This window comes from Nesoenas mayeri, assembly GCF_963082525.1.
Source record: "Nesoenas mayeri genome assembly, chromosome: 5".
In the NCBI taxonomy this organism is placed as follows: Eukaryota; Metazoa; Chordata; class Aves; order Columbiformes; family Columbidae; genus Nesoenas; species Nesoenas mayeri.
The window spans coordinates 29,729,063-29,748,995 of record NC_137548.1 but is presented as its reverse complement, the minus strand read 5'-3'; the positions used below and the strand labels follow the sequence as shown (position 1 = coordinate 29,748,995).

The following is a 19,933-nucleotide window of genomic DNA, read 5'->3' as shown; positions in this document are numbered from 1 at the left end:
TCTTTAGTTCCTACTGGTATTGACTGTAAGTCAGACAAGCCATGTTATATATGTGTCACTTTTATACATTAATTCTAAGGTAAATCCCTACCGCCTTCCTTAGGCAGGCCAAAATAGATCAAAGGGACTTAAAACTGTCTCAAATATTTGCTGTAGAAAATTAGGTCCCACCAGTGTTACAGACCCTAATGCTGTTCCAACTAAGACTATGCTCAGAACTAAAACGTAATTACACAGGTAGTAAAGCAAAGCATTTCATGAGTACCTGTACCACAGTGGCCACATGTTGGATTTGCCTTTAGAAAACCATCTACATAGGAAAAACAAGGCTGCCAAAACTTGCTGGGACAGCAGGGAGGCCGAGCGTAGAACTACAGCACTGAACAAACTGATAGAACAGCACAGCAACTGATGTTAGGCTTTTAGTGCACTCCCATCTACTGAAATACTATGCTTCTGACTTCCAAGAGAAAAGAACACAAACCTTTCATCACTGCAGGCCTCAACTACCACTGAGGGGAAAAAAGCAAATAGCATAATTCCTAAACTTAAAACATCCAAGTATCAAAACCGTTTTCACCATGTTGCTTTTATCAAGTCCATATATTAACTAAAACAAGTAATTCATCTCAGAAAAAGAAATTGTGACAGAAAAAAAAAATTGTTGCTGTATCCTCAAAATTGGGGGGAGTGGAAATCGCTTTGTTTGTAATGAGCTATTTGCACTGGAACAAAAAAATAGTGGTGAGTTTGTTTTAATACAAAAAATATATCTATCTTTAAAAGGTTTTTACTCTTTCAAATTAGAAAACAATGGCTAATAGGTAGCTCCAAAATTTAGATTTCCATTCAGGCACTTCTACTGAATACGAAAACTAAAGAACATTTTTTTTTATTTCTAAGAAGCTATATTATCCTGACATTGGGCACTTCCTAAAGTATGAGGTTGGTGCAAAAGGAAATGCGGTTTTTGCATTGTTGAAATTTACCATTCAATATTGGAATACATGCTTAAATAAATGTGGTTATGTTAAACATCATTTTAGTGAGCTTTCCTCGCTTTATGCTTTTTTGCTACTGACTTACTACTTGCTGTTTATTTTATATTTCAGACTATGGAAATGATGTTAGACAAAAGGCAAATTTGAGCAATTTTCTTATTTCAGTTCAAAATGGGTCATTAAAGCAGTGGAGACAACTCACAACATCAACAATGCATTTGGCCCAGGAACTGCTAATGAACACACAGTGCAGTTGTGGGTCAAGAAGTTTCACAAAGTAGATGAGAGCCTTGAAGATAAGGAGCATAGTGGTCAGCGATCGGGAGTTGACACCAACTGAGAGCAAATATTGATGCCAATCCTCTTACAACTGCATGAGAAGTTGCCGAAGAACTCAACGTCAATTATTCTACAATTGTTCGGCATTTGACGCAAACTGGAAACGTGAAAAAGCTTGATGAATGGGTGCCTCTTGAGCTGACCAAAAAAAAAAAAAAAGCCTTTGAAGTGTCGTCATCTTCTATGCAACAATGATCCACTTCTCAATCAGATTGTGACATGTGATTAAAAGTGGATTTATATGACAACCAGCAATTACTAGTTCAGTGGTTGGACCAAGAAGAACCTCCCAAAGCACTTCCCAAAGCCAACTTGCAACAAAAAAAGTCATGGTCCCTGTCTAGTGGTCTGCTGTCAGTCTGATCCACTACAGCTTTCTGAATCCAAACAAAATCATGGCATCTGAGAAGTCTGCACAGCAAATTGATGAGATGCACCAAAAACTGCAACACCTGCAGCAGGCACTGGTCAACAGAAAGAGCTCAATTCTTCTCCATGACAACATCCGATCACAGATCACACAACCAATGCTTCCAAAGTTGAACAAGTTGGGCTACAAAGTTCTGCCTCATCCACCATATTCACCTGACCTCTCACCAACCGACTACCACTTCTTCAAGCGTACCAAAAACTTTTTGAAGGGAAAATGCTTCCACAACCAGCAGGATGCAGAAAATGCTTTCCAAGAGTTTGCTGAATCCCAAAGCATGGATTTTTCCACTACAGGAATAAACTAACTTATTTCTCATTGGCAAACATGTGTTGATAACAATGGTTCCTATTTTGATTAATAAAGATGTGTTTCAGCCTAGTGATAATGATTTAAAATTCACAGTTCAAAACTGCAATTACTGTTGCACCAACCTAACACTTCAAGGGAATCCTCTCAAGATGAGTGATTAGGGATGTACTTAGTGAATTAATGAGGTTACTCTGTGTTACTCCTTAGCAAAAGACTGACTTTAGTGAGTTAATGACATTATTCTGCAACCAACACTACAGCTCTTGCTAATTACTTTATATGTCTCAGTTCTAGATGTCTACCCATCTTCATTGCTGTACTCCCAGGATAAGAGCTACTGCTACTTATCGTCTTGTGAGTCTTCCACCTCAGAAGACAGGTTTGCAAACAAGTTTTTAAAAGGTCTGAAAAAAGTGCTATCCAGTATCAGTATTTACCCTTTATAACCTAATCCATTAAGATTGTCATGTTAGAGCATTCTCTGTTCCCTGTACTGACATCAAGAACTAAATCACACCAAAAAATGCTGATTCTGTATGATTTCTATGAAAAAAATATTCATGCTTTCAGTGTTAAAATGAGTTTATTAGATTGTAAAAACCATTATACACTAATTTTGTAATAAATGTTCTGCAACGGAAGAATGTAAAACTGATCTAAAATCATTTTCTAAACATCACAATCATACTGATGTCATAAAAGGCTAGGGAAATTTATCAATATAATTATATTACTACAGCTTTTACAGCATTATCATCAGCGTAACTCTGAATCTCTTCTTCCCCCTCATGGTCCCCCCTTTAGGAACAGGAATATCCATAGGGATGCAAACTTCTTAAATAGCTACAGTGGTAAGCTCCTGCTAGTGCTAAGGTCACAAACTCAAACGAAGTGACTCAGCTGATTTTACAGCTTGCCGGTGTAAAAAGATACCTGTAAAAACAAGCACTGTAAACTCATTTCTGCAATTACATTTTATATTTTAAATGTACTTATAAGCCTTAGTCAAAACAGCAACAATAATGGTAGTTTAAAGACTACTGTTGTGTTAAAAGCCAAAATAAGGAAAAAAGACAACCCCACTGGATCCCCAAAAATGGGTAGCACAAATGCCGATGGCTCTAGGTGTGTTACCCGGTTCCAGAGCCGCCATCATGTGACAAAGCCTTGGGCTGCAGCCGCCAGCTCCACGACATGTGACTTGTGGCAGAAAACCAAGCTCAGCTCCCTGCCAGCATTTGTGCTGGGTCTTTAATGCAAACCATCTGCTGGGACCAGTTACAAGTGGGAAAATACGGAATTACATGTGCCTACACTATTTAATAATTACTTCATATGCAATAATTTTAAGTAACTAAAAATTAAAATACTGAATTCAAACCTCATTAGTGACTGTTTCTGAGGAAAAAATATACCAGTTAAATATTTACAAGAATGTGTCACGCAACTGTAAAGCTTCAAAGAAAATACAGCCTGCACAACCGATTTGTTCTTAAAGCAATAGTAACTCCATCTTATTTTTGATTATTGTTTTTCCTTTCTGTAGTTCTTGCTATGGGAGGAGATCTCAGACTTTCTCTCATTGTTTATTTTACTGAAATACCATCTTGTTTCCACATAGGAATCAAAAACATCAGCAGAGTAGCCAAGATCATCCACAAGAGAACCACCTGCATTGCCTGTTTGTGTTCTTCTGGACCCATTTCCAAAACATATTGTACACTGTTTTGTTACAATGCTGTCACAGAACAAATAAAGGCCAAAAACCATCCACTTACATACAAGACTTCAGAGATACCACACGATATTTTAAAGGTACGAGGATGAAGCAACTAAAAATGAACTGCTAGTTTAGGAACTATTACCACAGTTATAAAATACTAAACTTTTACAACTCTGAATCTCTCTACCCTTAAGTGCAATCACAGCTCATGTCAATAAAATGAAGTCAGAAAATTAACAACTCAATCCTATATCTATTCCAGCAGAAACTCTACATTATCAGAAAATAAAAGAAATTAATTTAGAAACCAAACTTGACATTTAGTAACACTTTCAAACTTCCTTTTAGCTAAACAAAGAATAGACAACTGAACCCTCTTCCAAGAGCCCGCTATTAGGAGGGAACGTATCATCTGAGTATTCACCTACACATTCAATAAGTATCAGTTGTGTAAAATGAAACAAAAGAAAAATGCACAAGAAGAAACAGTTTCTGCAGGATAACTTCCAAATTTCTAAATAAATTATTGTTAGCTTTGCTCTTGAATTTACAAAGGATATGTCATGCTGCCTTTTGCATCTTTCCGTATCTTATAAAATACATGCCATGCCTCAGGGTAGTAATTCCGTATATGTTTGTTCTCCAGTCTCCAGAATCTTGTAAATATTTTGCAAAAACTTGGTCCGCAATAGCTGAATAAATTAAAGAACCTGAAACTACATATATGTCTGCCTATGATTTCCACTAGTAACAGCCTAGGTTGTGCACACAGATAATGGTTTGAGCATACATTACATTTGTACACATTTCAAAACTAAATAAGCAATTAAAACAAAGTATTATTTTGTAGGTGTGTCTAAATATGTGCACCTCCCTACTAGCTTCTAATGAATTTCCAAGTGCTCAAAAAGAGAACTGACTTAAGCAAGAAAACTTCACTTCCACATTACCAATCTACTGAACATCTACACTGTCTATGCCTCTTACATAGCCTCTTCATAAGAGGCCAATATTTAAAATTGTTTGACTAGTACAATCATTCAATAATGGACGCCCGATATTTGAAATTCCTCTAATAGCTATTTTATTATTGGTCTCATCCAATCTATTAGAAGATGGAATCTTTCAAAAGGTTATTAACTCACTGCCTTAAAATTCTGAACCCATCTTTTCCATAGTACTTGCATGAAATCACTTCAATTTTATCCCACACACAAAACCAAGGGCACTTGATGATACTACTGGAAAAAAAAATGAAGAAAACTGCAGACTAGTAAATAGTGACAAAGACAGTGTGATGAGTTATACAGAACTGTGTGGACTACTCAGAGGCATGGGTTCATTTAAACAAAATGTGTTTTAACACACACAAATGCCAAGTTACAGATCTAGGTAATACATCAAGCCATGCCTAAGAAGTAAGCAATCATACCCTGGAAAGCAACTCTGAAGATAAAAGAACTAAAACCACACTTCCTGTACAATGTTTTGGAAACATTTAACTAAATCTGGGATGTATAACTGGTAACAGTAAGTTAAATGTACTGCTATAAAGAGCATGGACAAAGGCAAGTCTGGAAAATATTTCTGAAAAACTTGGAAACTGAAGAATGTGAGGACAGAGAAATCAAGAGGTGATGAGATCCTTGTGTCCAAGTACATTCACAGTAAGAATAGTGTTGGCTTTTGATCCAACAGCAAAAGTTGGACTGACTGCCTGTCACAGAATGCAGCAGTCCGGCCAATTCATATGGAAAAGGACAAGCAAACTTCAACAACAACAAACAGGCAGTAGATTAAATAGTGAAACAGAAGGTAAAATAAGCTAGGATGCCCTACTGGAAGCATTAGCTATACTTCATGGCTGTATCAAACAAAATGCTCAGTTCAGCAACAACCAAGTAAGATACAGAGGCCTACAACAGAAGAGAGGATGTCAATTTAGATGACCTCATCTTCCCTTCCGGCCTTTGCAACCATTAAGATTCCCAAAATGACTTGACAAGGCTAATTAACCTCCATAATACCCGTGACAATAAGGCCGTAATTCCTATTTTACAAAGAGCAACCAGAAAGACTGTGTTAAAAGTGTGTTAAAACTCTTACCACTGCAAAAAAAGCCAACTACCCAACAACAACAAAAACCAGTCACAGAAACCAGAAATAGTTCTAATCATTATGTTGTAACAAGACAGCCCCCTGAAAAATAAAGTACACACCCCCACTTCCATCTCAGAGCAGTCAGTACTCTTTAGGTTGTGTAAGATCCCACTGTACTTGAGTGCACAGAGTGAATGACTCCAGTGCTGGCATTTCACTGCTGCCACATCCTCTGCCTTCATTAAAAGGCAAAAAGCATTAGTAGGAATCACATGAGTCTTGCAATTGTAAAGCCTACAAAATTTCATTTAATGAGTGAGATGTCTGCATTAGTCCTAACCAATAATTCACTAAGAACATATGTTTTCCACGGTTTAAAATAATGAAAACTGTAGTCTATTGTTGACAGCAATACTTATCCTAATTTACTTGGGGCTGCGCTCCAGCACAAAACTGTAATAATGGCCTGACTTTTTTTTTTTCTTCTTAAAATAAAAAAAGTAAGCAAATATGCAGGACACACAAAATAAAACCAACTCTATATGAATTGAGCTGCCCTCTCAGACTGCTAGTTTAACCATGATTGTAATAACACATCTGTTAAAGGGCACTCTACCACTATCTGAATTACAAAGATGTTTTGAAAGTCAGCCCAAACTTTAAAAACAGGCCTGAAAAATACCACTTGGGATTGCTGTCCCTGTCTCTACAAGACAAATTGTTTTTATCCATCTATCTAATTTTCATTTCCTGGAGTTACACAATCCTGATAAACAGAGGAGCCTTTAGTTTTAAGCAATTAGGTGGAGGTAAAGCTAAACTGTTCCACATTATTCTACCACAGTCTCACTAGCTCACATCAACAGTCTTCAGTTCACTAGAATTACACTTGTTATTACACATGTTAGTAAATATATTTCTTCCCTCATAAACATATACTTAGGAAAGAACAAGGTTTAATGTAAATTAAAATAAACATATTTGATCTAAAAATAAACTGAAAGATTTCTGTTTTACACAGTAGAACCCTACATTCTGATCCTTTGTATAATTTTTGGTTTTATTTGTTAAAAAGCTGATAACTCTTTGCTGACCAAGTCTGTTAACACTTAATATACGGAGGTGACAGATGGCACAGCCAAAGGGGAAAATATGCCTGCTTTCTCTTTCTGAGAATTAGTAAGGTCTATTTCATTTATACAGTGCAGAAAAGATTTTACTCAGGTTTTACTTTACTTCTTATACAACCGCCTCGTTCTACAAGTTTTCTTTGTAGTTAAGGAAAATAATTAAAGAAAATATCAACACAAAGCCCAGATCTGAGGAGTTCTCATTTTATTTCACCAGAGTGAAACAATCAGGGTGAAAAAAGATAAACTGAAACACCTATGGAAAAGGGCTATATTAATAACATGAAATTGTAACTATCGGCTTCTACATTGTCTTCAAAATAACCTATAACAATTTAAATGCTAAAAATTTCATTTCAATTATGTTTATATAAAATGCATACTTAAACTCCTGTTAAAGTTGACTTAATAGCACACAGTTTAACAGTGCAATTAACACTTATAATCACAACAATTTTAACTATTTTATTCCAATTCAACTACTTAAAAGAACCGTTTCTATTCACTTAAGCTTCCGTAGTTCAAGCCACTGGCTCCTGGTGCTGGTAAAATGCTAGCCATTCTTCATGCCAAGTGACTAACAGTGTCTGTGACTCATCATCACCAGAAGATGAATACGCTGCTGATTTTTGTAATGCTAACATGAGTAACACTAAAAATAATTTAATCAGATGTAATATGTAAATCTGTGGAGGAGTAAAGAAACGTCAGTTATTTGGCATCGCTACCTGTTATTGGCTGCACACCCCACAATCTGTTGCGATACTGCCAGAACTTTGCTGAAGCTCTCCAAAATACACCACTATACACTTGTGCCTACTTCCGTTTTTCTGATTTGATCTCAAACACTAGTTTCAGTATCCATTACTCTTCTACAGAAACAAATAATTAGCTTTAAAATATACCATTTCCCTGAGAATATGTTTGCCAAGTAACCGTATTACTTTATGGCAATAATGAAGTGCAAGATTTTGAATCTATCCTTTCAATATTACCCACTCCCTCCTCACCCAAGTTTGTCATCTTTCTTTGCTAAGTGTATTGCCCTTAACTCTTTAACAAAACAGTCTGGAAACAGTGTTGTGCTTTTAAGGAAAAAGCATAGCATTCACGTCAATATTTTTCACGTGTCTGTTTCATAGCTTTGCCAGTTCTCACCGTATGCAGCCTTAAATCACCAGGTGTACTTCACTAAAATGACGAGCTTTTTCTTAGTTTACGTCATAAGAGCAAATAATTTCTAATGCAAAAGTAGACTAATACTTAATATTTAGAGTCACACTGACTGATCCCTGAAAAACATCATATTCCATTCTCCAACAAATTAAGATTCCACCTTCCTTCTTTCAGTTGTTGAATTCCACAGATGAAAACATAATTAATAGCAATAAACAATTCCAAGATCTTGAAATAACATCTGCACAGCAGAAAAATTAGGGAATTCTCTTCTTCATTAACAGAAAAAAAAAAATGTTGTGAAGTCTACAGGTTGATGCTCTTACTGAGAGAAAAAAATGTCCACATTAAACACCAGGCATACACTGAAACCATTTTCAAAATTAGTTCCTGAAAAATACGTTTGGCAACACTTATGTCACATAGTAAATCTCCTATTTAGACAAGCAGTAAGTCCTTTAAAAACATTGCTGAAAAACAACTTCAAAATACTATCAAAGATTATTTTAGTTATACTCCCTCAGCACATGACTACTCAAGTTCAGGTTGTGGCTTCTTGAACCGTCATTTGGAAATCTTTTTAAAATATTTTCAAGACATCATCTGTTTCTTAAAGAGTTTAAAATAAAAAAACCAGCCAACTTCTTCAGTGGGTTTCAAGAGCAGCTTGCTCTTTTAGGCAACTAGAGGAGTCCTGTAAGGCCTGATGCTGGCATGAAGCAAGAATATGATTGGAAGGAATAAAAGTGGGGAGTGATAAATGGGAAGAGGTTGCTCTCCCTTTTGAAGGTAATGAGCTACTATGGCAGCTGTAGAACCATACCGTCAGTGTATTCATGGTGCCAATTAGAAGTAGCAGCTTCAACTTTAATGTAAAATCACTTGAACAGGCAAGGAACATTGATAACTTTTTCCCAATTTACACTTTATTCTGATCTGTTTGTCTTTGAGGGAAGCTTATAGCAGCAAAAGAAATCAACAACTCAGAAAAACAGTAAAATTAAATTCTACCAAGGCTCAAAACAAAAGTCAAAATGCCAAATGGCATTTTAAAAGTTTATTCTTTCACACATAAAACCTGATTTTAAAGCCACCACACTGCAATAACTATTTAATTCCTTTATATTGAGATATAAGTCTGTTCTAAATAAAATGCATAAAACCCACAACTCATTTATACTTTAAAAGTTGGTATTTCAGTCCTGATTCCAAAATACCCAGAAGTTATCCTTGAAAATGCTTATGGCCAAACTTCGTTTTGTTCCACACCAAATACACTGAAGCAGAAAGTTCACCTGGATTTGTCAGAAAAGTTCATTCTTAACTATAAAATTATTTTCTACAGCAGCAAATTAAGTCAGTAAATAATCTTTTCTGAGGCTGAAAACATAGTGCTCCACCAGTAACAACACTACGAGGGACAGATTAGAAAGTTGAATGCATCTCCCTACAGCAAGTCTCTTTCAAGTCAACATGTTACCTCTAAGCCCGCCAAAATCAGGCAATTTCAAATTCCAAAGCGGTGTACAAAACTGTGCTCACTGTTCTGAAACTGGTATCAACCCAAATTTTAGAGATGTTTGAATTTTACACTTCCTGTAATAAAGTAGTCCTGAAAGATTAACAGCTATTAAGAGAGAAGCCTGAAAACTGCTCTCTGTTGCAGTGTTTAGTTTTATAGCCCTAAACAAAACAGTCACCTTCTTAAATGATTCTATACCCACGCTCCTAAGAAGGATGTATCAGAAAGACAGTAGCCATACTCTGAGATGCAAAGTGAGAGTAATGAAAAAGAGATGAAAAAGAAGAACATGCAAAAGCATCAAAATACGAGCTAGAGAGACCAAACAAACAACGCACCAAAGAATGTAGGAGTTGTCAGATTTAAAAGCTGTGATTGTTTACACTTTTGCTACTTCCCTTTGCATACTACTGGCGGGCCCTCACAGGAAGCAGCGTAACACACACACAGCAACACTATCAAATAACAGAAGTGGTTACATCAGCATTTTGTGCTGTGAGAAATACATAAAGAAGTAAGACCAGGGACTGACCTATATGAAGCGTATAAATGCAGTTGAGAAGTAGGGTGAACAGCAATTCTTCAAAGAAGGGGCAAAATATTTGTGTGAGCAGTGGTTAATATTTGTGATTTTTGTTTGGATTTACAGAGCTCAGAAAAAGCTACTCTATCTCTTGAGAAAAGTGTTGCAAGACTAAGGATGCTTAAACACATCTAGGTGATCATTATAGTTTTAACATAAAAAGAAGTTTTTTCTACCATAAAAAACAAAAAACAAACAAACAAAAAAAAACAAACAAAAAACAAAACAAAACAAACAAAAAAACCCCAAATAAAACAACTCCAGCACTTCCACACTGCAACTTCAAATACATTTCTTTAAGTCAAACAATCAGATCATGTGTCCAAAGGGGCACTGCAGATCGCTCACGTGACACTACATTTTTAATCAGGCAACAGCACTTCACACAACATTAGCAGAAACTCTTGATTTCAGTGATCTACACTGATTCAATCTGTAAAAACACTTCTGAGGCTGAAAGTTTCTTGGAATGTTAAATGTTATATACAGCTATCAAGAGAGGAAAACAACATTCTGTAAATGAAAGCCAAAACTACTCACGTTTCAAAACAGCGATCCACGTTGTCTGACATCAGAAGTAGCATGCATAGCTGTTCCAATGCTATTAGCTGCATATCCCTTTCATCTCCCTGCCCCATCTGCAGCCATTCCAGCAATGTGTCTGGGTCCACATCTGCCATGGTTCTTTCTTTTTTTTAAAAAAAAAATCCACCTCTGCTTAAATTTAAAAGTACCAAAAATATCCTTTAATTGTTAAAGACAGACTAACTTGATCACAATTAATGTCTCTCCTCAGCCAGCCCCAGGCTTTTGCAATTTTTACCTGGAAAATAAAAGGAAAACAAAAAACAAACATCAAAATCTTGCCTTTACACTTTTTGGATTTACTTCTCTCTATAATGTATGGCATATTTTTTGGCTGACATTAAGAAAACTTCCACGTATTTGGCAAGCAATTATTTTTTTTCAAGCTTTATATGTGAGTAAACAGGAATTTGTTCTGTTTCATTGGAAATAAATTTCTAGTACCAGCTGACAATCCAGCAAGACTAAGAGCCTACTGTTATTTATAGCATAACTCAAAATTAAAACTTAAGTAGAAAAACTAACCTTAATCCTTTTGTATATTCTCCAAGCTAATATAAATACTAATTTTGTTGTCTTGCCTATCCCCTTTCCTTTAATATAATTTTATTATGATGTCCAACTTTCTGAAAGATGGATTATCTCCTCAATAAAGTATTCAAATAGAGACAACAAATGTCACATTTTAAATACAAATCCACAAAACAAAAAGATTGAGATGTACAACTAAAGACTTAGAGATTCTTTGCAGAAGTTTTATTAATCCTTCATCTTTTAAAATAGGATTCGAACATAAGGAAAATTAGCTTATTAAGTCAAAGGATAAAAAAGACAAATTAAGAATCACCTCAATTTTCAAAATTTGTGGGTTTGTTGGTTTGGATTTTAGAAAAAAAAGTGTATCTAAAATCATGGCTTTAAAAAAATGCAGCAAATAATTCAAATAATTCATGTACATATAAGGAAAACAACATTATTTACTGGCCCAATGCCATAGTTCTACATGGAAGCCGAAGACCAAAAAGCAAAAAAGTCCCTTTAAAATGTTAAGAGATACTTTTGACCTATGTGCTTGCTTTTTACTTTGTGTTTTACTAACAAATATGCAAATTCACCTCTCATACCTAAGACCAGCGCAAATATACCTGTTTTCATATAAAAACTAAAACAAATGTTACAAGCCGATCTCTCCAAATTAAATATACAAGGAAAAAAAGGCTATTTTTAGAATATAGCTTATAAAAAAATAATTCGTTTACCAAACTCATAGGTAAATATGAAATACAAGACAGTGTCCCCAGAAATTGGGGCAGGGGGGAGCGAAGCTCAATCTGGACAAAGTCTGCCTACTTGTTTACTTGCTGCCAATGACTTAATAGTTAAAAAATAACTCCATCAAGGCCAAAACTCCAAAAGAGAATCAGAAATTGGTATTACATGGAGAAACTTATACCGAAACAGCAGAGCTCTTTCACTACATCTTTGAACTCAAGGATGTGACAACAGTGTGACAGATATGATTTGTTTATAACTTAGGACCATAACGACATTACAGATCACTCAATTACACCTTGCCACATATATTTTTGTTATTGCTGCAGTTGTGCTGTAAAAAGTAATTCAAGCATTACCAAATTCATGTTCTGTACTTTAAACAATGGCCGTGATCCTCCTAGCTGCTTACATGCTGTATTTCCTGTTCCGAGACTCAACAAAACTACTTTCAGCCAGTACAAGTGGGATCATATTGTAGGTATAGCACATCTCCTTAGCGCGACTAAATGATTAACTTCGGGGGGGAAGAGGGCGGGAGAAGCGGGGGAAAGGGTGAAGGCAACATAAACAAGAAAACTGAGTGAAAACGGGTTAAGTTAAATACAGGCACCTGCTGTTCTTCCACCCCAGACGGGCTCTAACCAGACAGAAACGAACCACCGCCGAGCAGAAAACAGAGCAGAGTGAGAGGCCGAGGCTCCCGGGAGGGCCGCGCCAGAAAAGGGGCCAGGCCGCTGCTGAACTCATCCCCCACCACCCGGGCCTACATACACACACAGCCAGACGGGCCCCAGTCCAACGCACGGGGAACTGGGGCCCGCTCCCCACAGCCGGCCTCCCGGGGCAGGGGAGCCCTCGCACCGCCTCCCCCCTCCCCCGCGCACAGGCCAGCCGGCGGCATGAGGGGCTTCCCGGCAGCGCCGCCCCGCTCTGCCCCTCGGCCCCCACAAGGAAATTTTACGGCACCCGCCGTCGCCCTTGCCCAGGGCCCTGGCCCACAGCCGGGCCTCCTGGCCCGCTCCCTCCGGGCCTGCCGACACCGACCCGCCAGGCCCGGGCAGCGACGCTCGAGTTCCTGGCGAGCCGCAGGCCTCGCAGGGTGACCCAGCCTGGCGACTCAGGAAAGGCGCCGTCTCTCCAGCGCCAGCCGAAGAGGCCCCGCACCACCCCCACCGCTCACCTCAACCTCCCGGAGCCTGTTCGCGGAACCGACCCCTCCTCAGCGCCGCGGGGAAACAGGGGGAGAGGCGAGGAGGCGGCGGCGGCCCGAGCCCCGCAGCAGGCGGCAGCCAGCGGCATCCATGGCGCTCCGCCCGGCACGGGATTGGGTGGGAGGAGGGGGAAGTGAGCGGCGCCGCGGCCTCGGGGGGCGGAGCTGGCGCCGGCCGAGCGGCCGCTGGGGGCGCTGCGGAAGCGGCATTCCAGCCCCTCCGCGGCACCAGCGGGCGGGCGCTGGAAGCACGGCTCGGCACGGCCCGGCACGGCACGGCACAGCCCGGCACGGCCGGCGGGGCCTCGTCTCCTGGTGCCGCCGCCAGCGGAGCCGGCGTTCCCCAGCCTGCGCTCCGGCGGCGTCCTGGGACGAGAAGGGCCGGGCGCTGCGGGCTCGGCGGCCACCACCCGGGGCGGCAGGGCACCCACGCTACCACACCCGCCTCTGCAGGAGTCGGGGCCGCCGACCTGAGAGCCGCGGGGGCCGCGCTCCCTTCGGGTGCGCCGCGCCCGGCCCCAGCGCAGCGGCCTCTGCGTGAGGGGAGCAGCCGGCCCGGCTCCCCCGTCCGGGCACCGCAAGGGCCTTCTCGGCGCGGCGCCCGCCTGGAAGCGGGGGCTGGGGCCCCGGGGCGCCCGCCCGCGCTGGGCGGTGAGGAGCGGGAGTCCAGGCTCGCCCGGCGCGTCCCACGACCCCCTCAGCCTTGGGTGGCCTTTCCCTGGCTGCGTGGGGATTTGTGTTTTTATGATTACGGATCACTTTATTTCCTGCTGTATTGTGGTTATTCATTTCAATATCACATTCTTCATATTTACTGGAGGGGGCCTTATACCTTGCAGGGCCCACCCTTGAAAACACTTTGATCCGACTCCAGCACCTCTGTTAGGATGGTGACCAGATGTGAGCTGCAGCAAGGGCCTTTCAGCACAGAGATTTTAGCTTGCCCTTACTCTGCAGTGGAACTGAGATACTGCAACTATACTGTGTAGCTTGAGACACGTTTTGCAGTAGAGCAGCTGCTGCTACGCATGCTGCAAAATGCAGTACAGTTACCTTGCATATGATCAAGAAAACAGGCAAACTGCTATAAATTTAAAATTAAGGACTAAAAGGCCTTTATAGCAAATTACTATAAATTTAAAATGGACTAAAAGCAAAGCATCTTCAAAATAGTTTCCTTTCCTGTAGGATAACATGCATTTTTCTTAGGAATTTAAGCCTATTAATATAAGTACAGTCAATAAGATTACTGTACATTTGAATGTCACTCCTACCTACCTCATAGTCATTTCCTGTAATTAGGAGGGTAAAACTGCACACTGAACAAAAAGGCAATAGCAGTTGTGCTCACTTAAAGCTTGCCCAATGCAGAAATTGTTGTTTGGTGGTGTAATATCACATCTAGAAAGTGTTACCTTTACTGCTGTCATTTTTTTCAGAACACAAGAACAGTAGTTCCTTTGTCTATTTCTGATTTCTAAGGCAGCTTAGCCTTTCTGTCTTAGCGTATTACGTCTCTCTTAACTGCCTCTTGTTCCAGCCCTACCGAGATTTACACATATATCCTTTGCCTGTGCTTGTCCTTCAGAGGTCAGCAGGACTTCTTATATGCTTAAAGTTAAGGACATGAGACAGCAGGAAGACTGAGTCTGCAGTCTTTAAATTTAGAAACTTGATCTTCTTTCACTTTCACTGGTGCACAAGCAGCAGCAGCAGCAGAATTAGGCCAAACTTATGAAAGCCACATCTGCTAAGTGATCTTGTTCCTGTTGCAAGATGCTAGAACAGTTTCCTTCAGTTTTTTATCACGAAGAGAGGTTTCAATTAAAGCAATGTTACAAAATTAATGCTAACTTTCAATTGTAAACACCAAAAACTTTGAAATCAAAGTGCACTCTTTGCACTTTCTGCTTCAGGTATCTTTGGACAGGTACATGCTTATCCATTGATAAGATGAAGTTATCAAAGTATAGATCAGTTTAGCAGCAAAACCAGAAGTTTAAATATTGTTCATGCAGAGCATACAAATCATGGATTTTAAATACAATTAAGGAGGAATACAACACTTTAAAATACTGTAATTAGCTTGCAGTGCTGTCCATCTTTATTTCTAAATGGATAAACATAAATACTTCCACGGCCTATTACATTAATTGCCCAATCTGAAGTATCCTATATTTTAATATATTAGAAGAAGTATACAGAATCATAGAATGTCCTATAAATGTACATAAAGTGATGTATTACAGCTTTAGTCATGAACTGGGAATTTTTTGGATTGTGATACATTTGTAATATTTAAGAGTTTTCTGGTGATTTTTGTTTGTTATTACAAGATTCCTTCTCCCTAGAACAAATCCAGAAAAGAAGAAATGATCTGCTGACTATATAATCTCTGTTATTTTGATTATATGCTTCTTACTATATATATATGTTCATGGTCTGATTAATACTTTTTCTACTTCATGCGCTGACTGGGTGTTCAGATTGGTTTTGGCAGTTGTCACAGAGTACCCCATTGAAATATATCACAGCAAGTAGTACCCCTTGAGTTTCTGTTTCAGACTCCCTCTGTGTACAGCACTGATACAGACTAAGACTACCTCTGCAAAAGTGACTGCTCTCTCGTATTTAATAAAAAGGAAATCACTAGCAAATAAGAGTACAGTTGCTGGATAAGAAAGACATAAAAATTCCATTCATAATTTGTATGGAACTACTTGCTTTCATTTGAATTTTCATATGAACAAACTTTTGTTTAGACCCCCAGATTTCCAGACTGTGGCTGTCATTTGGTTAGTGCTAGGCCTAAGCCTCTTGAGGAGGAAGAAGGTCTTTCCATGGCTTAGTCTGGCTGAACAGGGAAGGCAAGTTATGCCACGCACTCAAGTGACAAATAATGGCTCTTGACTGTCATAGTTGCTCTGAATAAAATCGTGCTGAGCATTGCGTGGAACTTGCAAAACCAACTAGAGTTCCCCATATTCGTACAACATACATATTACTCTAACACCAGCTGACACACACTTCACAAATTACCTTGGCCTAATCCCTTAATCACTGCATGTCTCTGTTTCCTCCTTTATAAAACTCCAGATAGTAATGCTAGAGTCAGAAATGTCAGCATTTATGGAACTGTGAGTTTGCGAGGTGTGTTACCATGTTAAGTCTTAGTACTGTAAACCAGAATTCCTCTTTATGACTACACTTGAGTAGACCACACGTGTCAGTGACTGAGGATGCTTTTAGAAATTAGGTCACATAGGGTCAATGTAGGCTGATCTTTGCAGAGCTTGATATTGGCCAATGACCAGCATTTCTTCTGTGTGTTTGCCTGAAAATTAAAACTTGGCTTTAAAAGAGAAAACATCAGTACAATTGCTGGCATAATATTAGGTCAGGAACATATGAACCACAGAGAAATATGCCATGGAGGATAGCAATGGTCAGGGATTGGAGGACTGCGAATGTAGCAAGCTTCTGAGATGTTACAAAGGACACCCCACTCGAGACAGCTACTCTCTAAGAAGACATTGTAGGTGTTCTCAAAAGGATTTGATTCTGTTTGAAAAGAAGTCATGTTTGGCTAGAATTTTGCAAAATCTTCTCCAACAGAAAATAAAAAATTTTTTTCACTTTAGCTCGAAGAACAATAGCATTTATTACTGCTTTTCTACTCAGGCTGGTGTTTTCTATATGGTTTTGGCTGATAGCAAAAGGAAGAATCTGTCATGGCTACTATTGGTATCACAGCACGATAGTAAGGATCGTCAGCTTCAGACAGGAATGACTGAGATTTTGTTGCAGAAAATACTAAACTCTGGCCAAAAATCTCAAACTGAAATACACCTACAGTTCAAAGAAAACAAGAAGTCTGAGATTCCTTGTTAGATTTTTAATTGATATGGAAGCTAGAACCTAGTATAATTGATGTTTTTGTTAGTTCTACTGCCCACCTCTGTACACCTGCCAAGTTGATGTTTCTAAAAATATCACTCCTCTAGAGTAACTAGATCAGAGGTGACATAAACAGGCCCTGAACACCTCCACAAACTTAATTGCATAGTTTATGCTGAAGGGCAGTGTGTCAGTGTCAAGTAAAACAGTTAGGATATTTACGGAATATTTATCCTTTTGCTTTAACACTTTCTTCTAAGCTACCCACACAACAATGTAATATAAAACACTGAAATTTCCTACTCCTCCAGAAACAAAATATGAATAATTCCATACACATTTAATTTTCTTGATGAATATTATACTTTTAAAGAAAAAGCTAATAAATGTTGACTACACATTTCAAAGAAAGAAGGTCAAGTATTACAGAAACTTCTTTGCTGTATGAGGCAGGGTTTAGTTTTACAGAATTTGGCTATTTAAACTTGTTTACATCTTATATTATCTTCTAGAAAACTTCTTTCTTCATAAACAAACTGCAGTTGGTAAAAGCTTTTTTTTTTTGCTTAAATCCTACATTATCCATGGTCCCTTCTCAGCTGCTTTACTTTTGCACAAGCCTGGGAAGCCCAAACCGGGTGTCATCATCTCGACTTTCCAAAAGCAGGTGCTGTTTTTTGCAGCCCTGGCAATCACGGCGCTGTTCTGCGCCCACTGCTGCGGGACGCGAGGCCTTGCGCAACCTGCTGCGGCCTCCTTGGGAGCCCCAGGGCTGCAATGACACCTGTTGATGTGGTGAGCGTGTGACTGATGTTGACGTGATAAATGTGTGTGCGACGCACTGGTGGCCTGTGAGTGACACGCTGGTGGCTGGTGTTTGTGGAGGTGCTGGGCTGAGTCATTGCTCCTCTCGTTGGGCTCCTCAGGAGAGTGACACCTTCCCGGAAGGTTCTTTTCTTCAGAGATCAGTGAGTGAACACGGAGATGTACAGAAGAGCTTAGTTTTAAGAAAACTGCAAATACTCCAAAATTACCTTCTTTCTGAAATTATTGTTCAAAGTCATATACATTATAGCCCTTTTTTCCTAAGTAAACTCAGCTATGAGTTTTCTTGGTTTGGTTTGGTCTTTGGTTTGGTATGGGGTTTTTTTTGTGTGTGGTTTGGTTTTGGGTTGTTGTTTTGTTGTTTGGGGTTTTGTTTGTTTGTTTATTTTTAATGTTTTGATGTTCCGGGCTGGGAAGTGAGCAGTGGGTAAACTTTGTATCACTTAACTCCTATTACCTCAGTTTGTCTTCAGCTGTATCACATGTTTGGACACAAAATAGAAGGTAACCCATCATCACAGCCTGCCCTCGCTCCTGTCCCTTCCACTTCTGATTGCCAAAGGGAAAGTGAGGCAGAAATGAGGCAGCAGCTCTCTGTTTCAGGCTGTTAGCTGTACCCCAGCCATCAGTAAACAGGCAACAACCATCAGCCTCAATCCAAGGGAAGTACAAGGAAAAATCAGTGACTCAGGTCATAGTCTTTATTACTGGTTTTAATGGCACAGATTAGGTTCTGACCTTCTGAGTCAGAAGATTCATCAAGATTTTGGATTTGTTCCTCCTAGTGTTAGGCCTTTGTTATGTGATCTGATGTGGCTCCCAAAATTTCAATGAAGTGTTATAAATGAATTTTGATGATCTCTGCTGATGAGAAGACTTAAAATAAGAAGAAAGTGTCTTAATCACCAAATGATGGGACATTCTGGGACTGAAAAACCCCAACTACTTTGAGTTTTATTGGAAAGAGTGTAATTTTTACATACTTAAAAGCTTACTAATGCCTTTTAATATTCTTGTAATGAAATTGTGCTCAATTCACCACTGTTGAATGTCTTGACATGCAAAAAGAAGAAACAGTCTCAAGCTCCTAAAACCTGAATGTCTGGATTAGTTGCTAACTGGAAAGCGCTAAATTCTTCATTCAAACTGGTAAAACCAACAGAATATCATAGTGGATCATAGCAAAGTTCAATGTTAAAACTGTCCTAGAGCAATGAGACAGACAACAAAAAGTTGTACCACTTACTAATGAAACAGGAAATCTTTCTTGTCCCATGGTGGATCTTAGGGAAAATGGGAAAGTACTGTACTTCACAAATGCTTTGTTCATTCAGAAGAATAATCTGTGTACTCTGCAAGCTCAATTGAGCCTTGGATTGTTTGGTTTGTAAGAAAGTAGCAGTGAGATGAAACCAAATTTCTACAGGTCCTCAAGTCTATATTCCTGCATGCAAAGAATCCACATTCATTAAGGAAAATATTACAGGTTGTAAATGGTGTACCTGATTTTCTCTTAATTAGTTTTTATAAATAAGTAAAGGTCACATTGTGCATGTATTGGGATATGTCCTTCATTATATCCTTGGGATTTACAAGCTGTATTAAATAGAACTGTCTGAATATGGGAAAATGATTTTGCAAAGAGAGACGAAGGACTTTTAATTTCAAGAGGGCTGATTTTTCTTCTTTGCTTATTGCTGTTGAATGCAGTAAATGATGCTGGGGGGATCCCTCCTATTTTCTTAACTTTCGTTTTACTCTGGCTACTCTACTTTTTTGAACTTCCTTAACATAAACATTTTTTAGATGAGAAAAAAAACCAAAA

At 39.1% G+C, this 19,933-nt stretch overlaps 1 protein-coding gene across 7 annotated transcripts in view; it reads right to left on the bottom strand.

Annotated features, from left to right (window-relative positions):
• Positions 1–13,488, bottom strand: part of HECTD1 (HECT domain E3 ubiquitin protein ligase 1) — a 64,486-nt gene extending 50,998 nt beyond the window's left edge. For 6 of the 7 annotated variants that reach the window (XM_080345144.1, XM_080345149.1, XM_080345150.1 and 3 more), the window contains exons 1-2: positions 13,357–13,488; positions 10,857–11,139 (exon numbers count right to left, since the gene is read on the bottom strand). In XM_080345144.1, coding sequence (XP_080201270.1) covers positions 10,857–10,996 — 140 coding nt within the window. In that variant the 5' untranslated portion in view covers positions 10,997–11,139; positions 13,357–13,488. Of the gene's footprint in view, positions 1–10,856; positions 11,140–12,786; positions 12,834–13,356 lie in introns of those variants that run through there. The other variant, XM_080345145.1, reaches the window with a different exon arrangement.
• Between the last annotated feature and the right edge of the window lie 6,445 nt (positions 13,489–19,933).